Source organism: Aquila chrysaetos, chromosome 23 (genome assembly GCF_900496995.4).
Source record: "Aquila chrysaetos chrysaetos chromosome 23, bAquChr1.4, whole genome shotgun sequence".
NCBI lineage: Eukaryota > Metazoa > Chordata > Aves > Accipitriformes > Accipitridae > Aquila > Aquila chrysaetos.
The window spans coordinates 3,166,676-3,181,322 of record NC_044026.1 but is presented as its reverse complement, the minus strand read 5'-3'; the positions used below and the strand labels follow the sequence as shown (position 1 = coordinate 3,181,322).

General features: G+C 41.1%; 1 protein-coding gene and 1 long non-coding RNA gene across 4 annotated transcripts in view; one reads left to right on the top strand and one right to left on the bottom strand.

The window, feature by feature from the left end:
* The window catches only part of RASA3 (RAS p21 protein activator 3), a 134,143-nt gene that overhangs the window by 88,784 nt on the left and 30,712 nt on the right, over positions 1–14,647 (top strand). For both annotated transcript variants that reach the window (XM_029999007.2, XM_029999006.2), the window contains exons 6-7: positions 11,001–11,081; positions 13,851–13,923. In XM_029999007.2, coding sequence (XP_029854867.1) covers positions 11,001–11,081; positions 13,851–13,923 — 154 coding nt within the window. The remainder of the gene's footprint in view (positions 1–11,000; positions 11,082–13,850; positions 13,924–14,647) is intronic.
* On the bottom strand, positions 9,969–13,287 carry LOC121232548. Of its 2 annotated transcripts, none has more exons than XR_005931173.1 (3): positions 11,870–13,287; positions 10,370–10,467; positions 9,969–10,284 (listed from the first exon to the last, which is right to left on the bottom strand). It is a non-coding gene; the product is annotated as an uncharacterized LOC121232548 (long non-coding RNA). The 2 variants fall into 2 exon arrangements; XR_005931172.1 differs by having other exon boundaries at positions 9,969–10,258.

The window sequence follows — 14,647 nt, the reverse complement described above, 5'->3', positions numbered from 1 at the left end:
CTCTCAGCTGATGCATTCGCTTTGCCCAAGAGGTCAGGGTTATTGCGCCCTGTGGTTCAAGTGTGTTGTGGCATGAGATTTAGCTGCTTTCCTCCAATCTGCTGTACTTCATGCTCTCCAGTTGTTACAGATTTCTATCTGTTCAGGTCACTTCCCAGCATGTCTGAATTTTTATTTAAAATATTACCAACCTGGGATAGTAGTTTGGCTTGGCTATACTCAGCACTTTGGAGGAAATCCTTACTCACCAGCTAGGTAGGAAACCCCTGGGTAAGTTAAAGACATGCAGCTTCTGTTTTGCTGTTTTGTTTCTTACAGTTGAATACCCTCTCACCCCCATCCCCCTGGGGTGCCTTATTTCCTTCTCTCAGTCATACGGTCTTTAAAGCTTCTAGTTTTAGTCTCTTCCTCTCTTATATTTTTACTTACTTTGTAATCAGATCCCTGCCAGTAGGCTCAAAAGCCTTTTTGGGGGGTGATTTCTTGGTAACTTTTGCCCTTTTTGTAGATGTTTGTGGTCCCCACTGGCTGGCAGAGGGGAAAAGTCAGGACATGCTCATGCAGCTTATTTTGTTTGCTTATGTGCTCATGCACGTATGTACACAGTGACATGCAGGCACTGCCTGAAAGGAGGGATTGTGCTGTGTGCTGGCAGCTCCTTCCTGGGAGCAGGTTAAACTTGGCCAGGCCTCAAGTCAGAGATCATTGCAGTTTGCTTTCCAGAAACCCTGTATATCCCATATAACACACTGTGCGTCTTCTCGAGACCGACCTATGTTTCCAAGCAAAGAAAAACAACATGGGAGATTTTTGTGTCACTGGCTGGCTTCATTATGTAGCTATAACAGCCTTTCTGTGTCTGACTCCCATGCTGCCTTTTGGTCTTTGGTCTTCTTTCTTTCCTTATCTGCCTGTAGAGACAGTATCTCATTGTTTCCATGTAATATTGCCATAGGCCACAGTCAGCTCAGCTAAAGCTGTTGTCTAGGCTCTAATCGTTTGCTGCATGTTGTAATTGTTGTTTTGTGCTTCACTCATCTTGCATTCCTTGCCACGCTGCTTTAACACAAATGCTTCTGCAACTGCCTTGATATGTTGACCCATTCCTTGTCTTCCTGCCGTACTAAATCAAATTAAAATTTCCTCACTTTCCCTACAAGAACCAATATAGTACTGTCACTAAGCTGATTTATCCTTTCCTGATTGTACCTATTCTTTTGTGTTGCTATTCCCTTATAATTTTGACATACTTCTTGCTTTGCTGCAACTTGTATTTAGGTTTTCTGTCCCCTCGGAAAATCAGCGTGTGCTAGGAATAACTCCTTCTTACTTACCCTTCCTCTTTACTCTCCTGTCCTTCACCTATCACCCCCTGTTAATAACTGGGGTTGCAAGTCCAAGACCAAGGCAGGAGGAAATGATGATGTCAGTGCCAGTAATAGTCACTAAATCAGTGCAGTTAAAAATTTCAGCAAGCTTGTGTCTTTGTTTAAGGCCTCAGGGCACTGTCACAGCAGATAATTTAACCATTTTTTATATTAACTAAAAACTTTTCTGAAGTAGCTTTTAGGAAGCTTGCAACTCTTCTGTAATGACTCAAACTGGCTTAACTGCTAATGGATTAACTCCTTGTCCTGTGAGAACAGGATGGCTGACACCCACTTTTTAGTCTGTTCTCTTTATTTAGTAGAGAGTACAGATGGTACTCTGTAAATGCGTGGTTTTAAAAGTCCTTCTAGAGCTGATGCTGGGAAGCAAGTTGGATGTTTTGAACTGTAGCATGGAGGACAGCTCCCATATTAATAGCAGAAAAAAGTCTGTGTGATTTTTAAACTATTAAGAAATGTTTAGATGTCTACTGACATGAGAAAATTTTGCAGTTTATTTGAAGTGATAGTGGTTTTAGGGATGCATATGTATTAACTTTATTTCTTCCTTACATTTAATGAAACAGTTTTTTGCATTGTCTGTAGTTTTACTGTAATATCTCTAATATTATTTGGTTTAGATTGTGGAAGCAGGGGTTGTGCTCATTAGCTTTCATTTGCTTTCTGTATATTATTGATTGGCTTTGTATGAATATTTGTTCCTGATTTGCTATTAAATATCTTCAGTAAATACCTGGGAAGGAAATTGTTGTTCAAACCCAAACATTAACAGTCAATTCCTCTTCCTCTGCTCTGTCTGAAGGAAATCACCATTAACAGCCTTGTGTTAACAAGAATTGTGTGTGTGACAGAAGTGTTGTGCATACAGAGCTTTCTAGTTAAGACTAAAAGCTAATCTAGGTGCTGCATGAGGCTGCAAAAACTGCTGTAGGTCAGCTCAGGGAGGAGCCTATGTTCAGGATAGCATGAGTTTAAGAATGTGTTTAAATGTTTTGATGGATTGCAACCATTCTGGACGCAACTGGGAATGGAGAATAAGAGGGAGTACTTATGTGGGGTTGCAAGCTGTAATCTCAGAGTTTCAAGCTTTCTGTTGTGCTTTTGGTGTGGAGGCTTTGGAGAGTATTTTAAAGAGAAAAATCAAAATAGTTGCCTGCACAACCTGTTCCTCTGATCTGTATAAGCTCTATCCAGATTTCAGAAGCTGAAATGGGGGTGGTTTTGAGTGTGTAATGTACCTTGTATATAAATGTTTCAGAGCCAATGCATCAAATACTGTACAGCTTTTATTTTAAGGGAATATGCACTGAGTGAAATGCTGGTCCCACTTAAAGTTGTGCCATTTGTTTGAATGGGGCAGGATTTCATTTAGTGCCACAGATCTTTGTGGCAAAGTGAGTTGTCACGTGAAGGGGAAAAAAGTAGCTCTAGTTAAGCATTAATCCTCTCGGAGGTTAAGGGGATAGCAAGGGCTTTTTTGTTTGTAAGCCAGAACATGTTTGTTCACCAAAAAAAACCCCAAACCCAGAAGGAGGAGGGTATCATCCAAAGAGGATAGGGTACTGCTGGAGTTCCTAAAGGCGAGTGGTTTTCCTGGAGGTCCAGTAAAAGAGATGGAAGGATAGATTGGGGAGCAGTAGTGTGGCTGAGGATTGGATAGAGACTCTGGTTTCAGGTTTCCTGGAGACATGAAAAAATGTAGTGGGGAAATGGCTTGAAAAATCATGATGACAAAGTAAGCATTGCTCCCCCCGCCCCCCCGCCCCAGTATGCATATATCTACTTGGACATTGTTCCATCCTTTCCTTTCCCTGGTTCATTCTACCAGGTGTGGTCAGTGGTCACCAGAGACTACATAATGCTGTAATATTTAGTGTCTGAAGGTGAACCAGAGCACATCACTGTGGACAATTCACAGTATGTTCAAACTGCCTTCAGAGGAAACTGGTCTGTCTCCAGTACAAAAAGCATTCAGGTGAGAAGAATAGTAGGAAATCTCATTTTGGTAAAAGCAGATTACTTCGAAAAGTCAAGGAATAGGTACTTTTGAAATCTTACCTGACTAGAGTTTGCTTACTGGGAGTAGGCATGATCCTTTGGCTTCAAATGTTCATCCAGAGAAGGGCTTGACTCAATACATGGAGGCAGTATTGCTAGCCTCAATATTCCCTACGGACAGGGGCAAGGCAGAGTCAGAGTATGGATTGGTAAAGAAATTTTGAGGAGGTTGGGACATGATTATCTTAGTATTTTTGATGATGGAGTGTCGTGGTTTAACCCCAGCCAGCAGCTAAGCACCACCCAGCTGCTCGCTCACCTCCCTCACAGTGGGATGGAGGAGAGAATCAGGAGGGTAAAAGTGAGAAAACTCATGGTCTGAGATTAAGACAGTTTAACAGGTAAAGCAGAAGCCACACATGCAAGCAAAGCAAAACAAGGAATTCATTCACTACTTCCCATCAGCAGGCAGATGTTCAGCCATCTCCAGGAAAGCAGGGATCCATCATGCCTAACTGACTTGGGAAGACAAATGCTTTAATTCTGAATGTCTACCCTTTCCTTCTTCCCCCAGCTTTATGTGCTGAACCTGACGTCCTATGGTCTGGAATATCGCTTGGGTCAGTTGGGGTCAGCTGTCTCAACTGTGTTTCCCCCCCCAACTTCTTGTGCCCCCCCAGCCTGCTCGCTGGTGGGGTGGGGGGAGAAGTAGAAAAGCCCTTGGCTCTGTATAAGCACTGCTCAGCAATAGCTAAAACATCCCTGTGTTATCAACACTGTTTTCAGCACAAATCCAAAACGTAGCCCCATATTAGCTACTGTGAAGAAAATTAACTCTATCCCAGCCAAAAGCAGCACATGGAGGCAGAGTGTAATTTAAAACTGGAGTTGAGGAAATGGTGAAAATTTTTGCCTTATTCCAGAAGAAACAGGCCACTCAGCCTCTTGGCAAAAAAGGGTTGTGTGTTTGTGTTAAACCCCAAATGAAGATCTGGTAGATTACTTTGGAAGTGAAGAGGGAGTGCAAGGTTTGTCTGAAGGTGCACTAACAGCAGTTCAGATGTAACATCTGATCAGACCAAAAGCCAGGACGCTGTCTCTGAGTGTGTCCAGTAGGAGATGGAGAATTATGAGAACAGTCATACGGTGATACACTCTCCTGGCCTCCAGAAACTTATGATTCAGGGAATTTCTGAGCTAGATGTAGTGCCTTTGTGCTTAGTAGTGGTGGATGCAGATACATCCAGGCAAAGCCCCTCTAAAACATGTGAATATGACTGGTTTAGCAAGGTCCTGGTCACACTCAGACCAAGGGAATAAGGAGGAGGCCTGGGAACAGTCCCTGCTTGAAGTGGAAGACAGAAGTCAGCTCACTGGTCTGAGAGCAGCTACCACGTGCCAGCACAGATGTGAAGCTGGCTAAGGTACACGTGGAAGTCTATCATGCAGTGTTACCTCGAAGTTCCTCTTAAACCACTGGGAATGAGTAAGGAGCTCAGATTGTGATGCAAGGCTGCACTGAAAGAAACGGACATTCAGGAATGAACTGAATGCAGCAAGGAAAGGAGAAATGCCACTTCTTTACTGTCAGACTAGATGAAAAGGCTGGATTACTCTATTATGAAGTTAAAGATTAATAGCTTATTTTATATGCCCTGAGAAGTCCATTCACAAAGGGAGACTATTCAGAGGTGCTCTGTTACCCCTGGAAGACAAGGTACTCGGGATTGTACATATGTTACAAGATGACCCTATAGTCAGTAGAAAAAAAAAAAAAGAAAAAAAAAAAAAGAGGAAGATCCAGAGACATTTAAGAAAGTAAGTCACATACCCAGCACTGGGGAATGTACCTTACCAAACAAATACTTAGTATAAGCCAAAGATGCATTGTTTTGATGACAGTTCTGACAAATCTGCCAAAAAGTTTGCTTTTAAGTTGGTACTTCTCTGTCTGGTTAGGCTTACCACACAAAGTACTGAGTGTTCAAGTAGTTAGATCACTAGAGTCAGGAAGGAGGAGGAAGTCCCTTGTCTTTGAAATGACGCGGAGAAGAACCTGTGTGCGGCCAAAAAATACGCATATGAGATGGGACAAAGCCTCAAGGTAAAGAAATGGGAGAGGGCTGGAACAAGTGGAGGCTGGAAATAGAATATTAAGAAGACTTATCAGTAAAGTTGCCAAGCATTAAGATCGATCCCAGGAACCCAGTATGTACATGAAAGCAATTAAAATACATGGATTATGTACAGTGATAGAAAGCAAGACTGTGTAGAAAAAAAGATGTATTTATTTTCTGTTGAGGAATCACAGTGAGAAAACAGTCTGATCTGAGGAAGAGAGAATGGCAACAGTGTGCTGTTCCCTCCCCTAGGTTGAAACTGTGGGAAGAACGGAGCCTGACTAGCTACACTGGAAGTGATTCAGTCTGGAAGAACAGTAAATAGGGATACGTGTTTTAAGAACAGCTACGTCCCTTCTGGTTTCTTTGTGTCCGTTTTTGCATTGATCATCCATTCTGGCACACAAGGATGTCGATGACACATGTGCATCCTGAACTGATCGGAAGGCCTATAATTTTTAAATAATTTTTGCGATTCCAAGGAAGGGGTGTGGAATGCCTACAGGCTTGCATCACCCTGATGTTGCTCGCCTGTGTTAAACCTGGTTTTGAGTGTGATTGTGTAGGAGCTGTCTGTGACTACAGCCTACAGCTCTTGGTTGGCAGCCCAGAGACAGAGGGAATGCCTGTACTGTCAGAGGTGAGCTGCTTAGTCCTTGTTGAAAAATCTTGTCTTTTTTCAAAACCTTCTCCTCCTGCCTCCCTCTCAACTTCTGTAATCATGTAATTTAAAGGCAAGAGGGCATGCTCATGGTGTGTTTGGGTTTGAGGTTTTCTTTTCCCCTCTGGGAATTTTCCATAGCTTATTTACTCTCATGAAGGTTTGGTCATGAACCACACTGAAAACTGAAATGTCTTGTTCCTTGAAACCTGTTAATTTTATAAACCACAAGCAAAATATAGTGAGGCAGCTGCATTTAGAGTTTTCCCATACGACCCAGCACTAACCTTAGCCCAGCCCAGCCAGGCTAGCTGCGAGGGATGGCTCACCCTGCCCCAGCTGGGCTCGAGACAGCTAATGATCAGAAACTACCAGTTGGGCAGAAAAGATTCTAGCAGCCACCAGACATTTTTCTTCTGGGGCCTGATGAGTTGACTTGTAATTCTTGAATAATCTTGATTGCCTAGGCTTTTTTTCATTATCCGAGTACATGTATGTTAAATTAATTCTGCAGATGATTAGAGCGAAGGCATTTCATTTTTACTGGCTTTATTCACTGCTTCCCAGTGTGCCCCCCCACTAGAGATTATACCTTTATTATAAATTTCTTTTTGTATGTTTTTTTCATCTAATCCAGATATGAACTGTCAGTTGTCATGTGATACCCATGTGGCAGAATTGAGGCTCCATTTTATCATGTCTCTGGGTAGCTGTCATTTTGTTCTAGCTCTTTTCCTGCTTGCCAATTAAAGCCAGTATTTTGGTACCAGGTTGAGAGAGGAGGAGTGTTAATTTATCCAGCAGGATTTTCCCATGCCTGAAGAAAGTGGCCGTAGTGAAAGCAGCTCTAGGATTACAGTTTCCTGCAGCTAATGAGGGTATACTAACATGAGTTGACCAGACCTGTGCCTTGATGAATTTTATTCCCTACAATGCTTAGTAAAATATAAGAACCAGAATGAGTCCCTCTCCAGACAAAGCCTTCCTTCCTCAAAATCCTAAGTCTTCAGTCTTTTGCCTGCTTTCTCCAACGTCCTTAAACAATAACCGCTTTTAAATTACCTGAAAGGCTTGGGATACAGTTTATGTCGGTGTCTGTTTCCTGTTTTCCCACATTTTGTTTCTTTCAAGGTTGTTTTTGCTTTTCTGAGTTCAACTGCACACAAAGAAACGTCTTACTCTTAGGTCATCTTGACTGTATGAGAACACCTGTGTATTTTGTTTTTTTCTTTTGTTTTGTCTGTTGTTTGGGTTTGTGTTTTTTTTTTTTTCCCCTGAGAATGTAAAAACTACCCTACTGTGTTAAATCCCTCTCTAGTCTAGGCTAGTACTGTTTCTGATATTTGCTGGTGAGTGATACTTCAAATATGGTATGATTGCTCCAGTGTTACACCCTTCTCAATCAGCAATTTGGGCTTTCTTCCACTGGAGGAGGCTTCTGGACCATTAAGCTTTAATAGCTGCCTACAGACCTACACTCCATGAGTTCACGTAGTCCTGGTTTGAATCCATGTATTCTTTTGGCCTCCACAACATCCCATGGCAATAAGTTTTGCAATTTCATTACACTTTGTGTGGAAAAAGTACTTCCTTTTGTTTATTTTAAACCTGCTGTCTGGTAATTTCATTATGTACCCCTTAATTCTTATTTTGTGAGGAAATGTTCTTCGCACCATTCATGATTTTGTAAGCTGTTCATGAATGGATAACTTTTGGTTTTGGAGATGGAGAATACAAACCTGGGAGAACCACAAGCGATTAGAAGTCATCCTGTTCTTCTCCATATGTTTTGTAGAGCACGCACAATTCAAGATGCAAGTGCCCAATGATATATGTTGTTGTGGTCTCTCTGACCAGCTCGTGATACTGTTTGTCTTTTTAACTGTTGCTGACAGTTGACGTGATGATGATAGAGGGCTATCCACAAAACCTGTAACAAATTCTTGTGTGGCAATATTAGAATAGATCTTATCATTGTATATGTGTATAGTTAGAGTATGCCGATTTTTTTTGTGTGGATAACTTCACACTTTCCATCATTCAAATTCATCTGTGATGTTATTGCGTAGTGATTTATAAACTCTGCATGTCCTCAAGTGTAGATCATGCTGTCTGGGATCACTTTCTGTTGTCTGCATATTCTTGAAAGGACTGCTTTTATTAAAACAGGAATCGTACTTTCTCAGAACATGCTTTCTCTGTGTTTAATATCACATAGTTCTTCCTGTGTGGATGAGAGGTGCCTTGGAAGCCATTCATCAACAGCAGAAAATTGGCTGACTGCTATAAAGCCATTGAGTTACTATTTCATTTTTAAAGAACTTACGGGCTGCCTTAAGGAAGCAGTGGAAGGGGGTGAGGGGTTTGACACTGACACTTGGTGTTCAATTGTTCTGTTCAAACAGGAGTGTGTTGAAGCCACATCTGCTATCCTAGAAGAATTACCAGCAGTCATGCTGTAGCTCACTGGCAAAGTGTTTCTGCTGTGAACATAGTCATATTAGTGTAAAGACCACTAGAAGGAAAGTGGTCTGTCCTTTACTCATAAGAAAATCAAGCTGGACCTGCCTCTTCATAAAGGCTTTCTGCTGGTACTTAGGCGTTTTTCCTCCTGCACTTCTAGCTACTCTGCCAGAAGGCTACAATGTAAAGTTCCTTGTAAGTGTTCTTTCTGTTCACATCTGCCCTTTTTAAAGTTAGTAAGTAGCATTTTCCTTTCGGTTTTGAATACTTGTATTAATACACATGCAAAAAAGCCTATTCTACACCTTTTCTGTAAGGTAGGCTGGGTGAATTTGGAGTAGGACTTGCTTGAAAACAGGCATTTAGTCTGTTTATGAAGCCTCTGAGAGGCGTGGAGCTGTCAAATATACATGTTCTGTGGGTACCTCCTGCCTTTCTGGAGCCGCAGCAAGGGACTAGGGAAGAAACTGCTCAGTCATCTCAAATGGCACTAGATGCATGTGTTTAGACAACCAAATCGCATCTATTGTGTGTTGCTTGACGTTAAGGGTTCCTGGAGCTTGCGCCTTGCGTTTCCAGCTGGTGCTGGGATGGATTTTGTGGCTTGAATTTTGCTGTTTGCATGGTAGCACTCTGCAATATTGGATACCTGCTAAACTAGGCATCTGGGAGGCTTCTAAATTCTGTCTGTGTGGAAGGTAAACTTGTAGTGAAACAACAGAAGTCCAGAAATAAGTGCCTATGCAATCCAAGTTTTTCCTAACTTTCTCTATGGTTTTGATCTATGATTTCACTTGAGTATCCAGAATATGGAACATAATTCTCTTTGGCACTAGTGTTAGTGAATCAGCAATGAGGAGTCATCTAGGTTAATAACTAAATGCTTTTGCATGTGTATAGGGGCTATGCAAATGAGAAGCTTGAGTGAGTGCATTATTGGGGGCTGTCTGTATTAAGCCAATTACTTGGCCTTTATTCTGCGGGATCATAGGTGTGAGAATCCAGCTATGAATGTAACATAGCACTTCAGCTGCCTGTGTGTCCCCTTAGTGTGATCTTCAGTCTTCATGTACTTCTAGGAGTGTGGTAACCTACCTAGGTTGTACCTCCTCTGGCACAAAAATGATTTCTGTATTGGTGCAGAATATTTAAATTTTTTCCTTCCTTTATGCAGAGTAAGTAATAGGTCTGTATTTAAACTATATCTGAAGTTCACATCGTATGTTACCAAATAACTTGCTTTGTGGATAAAATTAGTGGAGCACTATCTGTGGATAGTGGAGCACTATCTGTTACTGAATTTTTCTCTACTGATTTTTAAATTTTTTTTTTTATTGGTATCAAAGTTGCTGTTACTGAAAGCAGTAAAATGGATATTGCTTTTCTTGCTGATTTTATAGCACCCAGAATTTTGCAAGATACTTTACACTGCAAGTATAGTACTACTCACCTGCCCAAAGAGCTTCAGAGTTTGTCTCCACTGAAATTTTCCAGTTATAATTGTGTGAATACATCAGCCCAACAGGCTTACCTGTTGGAAGCAGAACTTGTTTCAGGAGGGAGAGTCCTGGCAACTGGCTTGTCTGCCTTTGTTTCCAATTGGTGCTGCATTCCTCAGTACGTTTTACCTTGTGAAACATGAAACATTTTTTCACTGTTTTGGGGGGTTATGTTGGGTTTTTTCTTCTTTTTTTCCAAAGAGGTGTTGAAATGAGAGTGCAGAAGTACAGATTTCTCACCATGGCTTGCAGCAAAACCCAATTTGTTCCATTTTGTCCCTCCAGTGTCTCCTTGACTTCTTCAGTGTAGAACTGCTGGATGTGTTTCTTCAGTTTTGCTATTTAAAAGTTTAATGGAGAAAGATGGCTGTGTCATACTGTCTCCTGGTCTGTAGTTAACTCACCTTTACAAATAAGCCCATGCCAAATTTTGTCAAAAGCTCTGAGAAATTGCTTGACTACTGCTGGGATCTGTCTGTGTGGTTTTTTTAATCTTTTGTTACAGAAGTAAATTCTGGTTATTTTTTTGTGAATAAATTGTCACAGAATTTTGAAGTGCTGACAGCTCCCATCTTGTCAGCAGACTCTTATTTCATGAAACTTAAGTTGTTGTACTTGCATAATAAGAATCCTTTGAGTTAAGGTTTCTCTCTAATTTAACAGTATTTTTGACCCCGTTAAAGTTAGTATTTAAGGCCAAAATGTGTTTTCAAGTTTAGGTATAAATTAAAGGCTTGGGCTGAGTGACGCTTCTGTTCCCTAGTGTAAAGTATAGTGAAAAGGGAACAGAATGAAAATGTATTGCTTTTATTTTCACTCCAGTCTCCTCCCATTTCATTGATTTGTTTGTCTGCATTTTCTTCTCTTCTAGAGTTTTAGAGTGCCAAGGGCTGCCCATTGTCAACGGGCAATGTGATCCCTACGCCACCGTTACCTTAGCAGGACCCTCCAGGCAAGTATTGCACATAGAAGAGCTTCCATTTTATAAGGATGGTTTCTGTTTCCTTTGTCTATTATAAATCTGCATTCTCAGATGGACAGATGGGAGTATTTAGACTCCACTAGAATATGTTAAGTGTTGGTGTGTGCATGTATGAACTACTGAATTACACTAGAGTAAGTAATTTGAGGCTTGTTTCAGTTTTGATGTATGTAAAGGTCTGAATAATCCCTGAATAATTTGAATATCCTGGAGTATGTAATTTGTGGCTAGGCTTAATTTGTGCATCTTCTTACCTCACAGTTGGAGGCCAGTTTTTGAGCAAATTTATTGCCTAATTTTGGGCAGGGGCAGAAGAGAAAGCTGAATACATCAACATCTTGCAGAGTATGCACGTCTGTATGTGAATATTTAGAGTCTTTTCACTTTAAAGGTGTGGCAAATTAATGTGTATGTCAAAAGCCCTTGGTGGCTCAGTCCTATAATTCGATATATGTGGGCATAATAGCATGGATAAAATTTGGAATGAGGTTTTTGGTAACGAGATTCTGCATAATACTCTTCAGTCTAAATTTGGATTCAGTTTTCCTGTTCTGTTATAAAAATTTCCTGTGCTGTTGGATGTCACTGTTTTGTTTCTGCTTACCTAGAGTCATCTTTTAGGTCTGTGCCATGGTAGAAACAAAACAGTTCTGCTATGACCTCAAAGACTCAGATTTGGTAGCATGGGTTATTCATAATGTTGTATAACAATTTATTGAAAATACTATAAATAAGATGCATTCTTGGCAAATACTTACCTTGCATGCAGAAGAGTCTTTGAGACTGGTCTGTATTCTTCATCTTTGTCTCGGTGTGTTATGCCTTATCTCCATTAATCAGCTGTGTATTTGAGTTGTATGCTTTGATATTTTAAGCCCGTAACTTGTTTCAGATGGTACTGGGTGGCTATTACTTAAACTATAAGGAAATTTTTTGACTAACCCTTGTATCTTTGGATGTCCAAACTTACCTTTGTTTGCTTCCGTCCTCTCCCCAGTCCAGATAATGTATAACAACTGAAAATGTGTTTCCCTTCAGAATAAGGAGCACAGCCTCATCCTATTCCTGTCTGGTTTTTGGTGGGGGGAGAAGTATTGCCTCCTATCTCCAGCAAGCAGCATGCAGCTTATTCCCATCCACTGCTTTGTAATTGCCCAATAATTGTGCTTGCCTTAATCGCCTCCTGTTCTACATCCTGCTTCCCAGTCCCCTCCCAGATGGGCTTATCGGTAAAGAGGTTGACTGGCAAGTGTGACTGATGAGATGGGATAGGCAATCTGCCTTATGTCCTGGAGACGATTAGTCTCTCTTATCTCTCAGCTCCAACTAGGAATAGTGGGATATTCTTAATCTGTGCATCATTCTCCTCTCCGGATTTTTCAAGGCTTCTCCTTTTAGAGTAGGAAAGCTACTTTATTCTGCTGCATTTATGCAATGCCAAGCATAAAAATTTCAACAAATGTGCTGCTGCTTATTGCGTGATTTGTGCTTACAGAGCCATCAGACTTCCTGACCAAAACTGTTTCTATGCCTGTATTACAGATGGGAAAACATTGTATACTGGTGGACTGGCCCATTCAAGTCACACAGGAAGCCTGTAGCAGCACTAGGAATTAGACCCAGCTTTACTTGACCTCTGTAAAAGAATAGATAGAGTTGTCTGGTTCATATAAGCAGTTACAAGCTATCTAAGCAGCTTTGCTGCATGAGAAATGAGGGATAGATTCTGGGATGAAATGATTAGTAGGTCACTTTTACACATGGCTGATGTGCCTCTCCATCTGTGTCTGTTTTATCTATGCCTGCAGAGCTGTAGGGCAAGATTGGTGACACAGGACAACACAGAGCTTTTCACTTGTAGGTAACGAGAACAAATCAAGCATAGGTTCATAACATTTGGAAATCATCGAACAGCTGTTGGCTGGCCTGTGAGAAATGCATTGGCTGGCTCTAGCCCAGTATCAAGCAGTTAGATGTCTGTATTCTAAAAGGCAGGCGCAGGCGGATGGCACTGCCTGTAGAGGATGAATGGGCAGTGCTGAACTTTGTCAGGCCTATTGCCCAGTGAGTGGTTTGAAGGTCTGCCATGTCTTCTTCCTACAGAGCAGTAGAATTTAAGAGACTTCTGTACAGCACTGCTCATAATAATTCAATAACATAACATTAACTAAGTGCTGTTGGGGCTGCAGGGAAAAGGGTGGTAATACAGCAATAAAAATATTCTCGCTGAGGAAATAATTCTCGGGGTTTTTTTATTATTTAACACCACTGAAAAGCATTCATTGATTCCTCAGGCCAGGATTCTAAAATATAAAATACAGAAATGGCTTTGTCGATCCTCCTGTCTCCTGTGCTTTTAGGGTATGAGGAATTTTTGAGTCGCATCAAGACTGAGACCGTCCCCTAAATGTTGCTGCTCAGAGCCCCATTCTTGCCAGTTGTTTTGTACAGATACAAGATTCTGCTGGGTCAAGCGAGTGACAGAATCAGGGTTCAAGGACTTGTGTTTAAGAGAGGATAAGAAACTGTGATTACTGCCACTTCAGAGGAATAGGCATGCAGTGAATCCCTCTCTTAAATGTGTGTGAGTGTGTGTGCCTTGCTGTGCTGGAGCCACATGGCATTCCAGTTTTACCGGATAAATCAAGTGGATGACTGTTCCTCAGTGTCTGTGTTCTAGGATCACACTTCTGCTAACGTTGTTTCTTACCCTTTTCTTTTTTTCTTTCTTTAATTTAGATCAGAAGCCAAAAAGACTAAAGTTAAAAAGAAGACCAACAATCCACATTTTGATGAAGTGTTTTATTTTGAGGTTGGTATTTCAAAGGAACGGGTGATAAGCTGAAATACTATACTGTAGATAGTTGGCACAGCATCCTGCTCCATGTTGTGCCAGCTGTCATCTTTGAAGGCTGTTTCAAAGCATGGTGCAGGGGAAAGAAGTACCCAGGATCAGACTAGCTGTCTGCTGAGGGAGCAGTACATTGCTTCAGCTCAGGCGCTCTGTAGGAAAAGCTTCAGGGTGGGTACTTTTGAGCAGCAGGGTTTATACTCCCATCACAACTCACCCCAGAAGAGTTTTGAAAAAGAACAGTTAAAAATGGGATTTAAAAAAAAAAAAAAAAATAATTTTTTTTTTTTTTTTTTGCCTGTGTTTTTTTTATAGCTGCTCCACCCAGTCTTTCCCAGTCAATGGGAGGAAGGTTATCTCCTAGGAATACTGAAAACTGTAGAGGAAAAATACACTTAAACTGGGTGTTCTGGCTGTCTGCCAGTCTGCTGCAATACCAGTGCCTTTCCTCCAAGTGGGTGAAACCTCTGCAGCTTTTTTTAATACAGAGCATTTTCAACAAGTCCAGTTAAGACAAAGTATAACTTTTATGAAAGTGCTCATTTTGGTTCTTTCTGGCAAGAGTAGCTGTAATTTTGATATGTCCATACATATATGTGCATGTGTTTATAATTTGGATACCTCTTGAAACTTTTCATTCTGTCTTCTAAAGTATGTGTATCTTTCTCTTTTCTTTTTCTCTTGT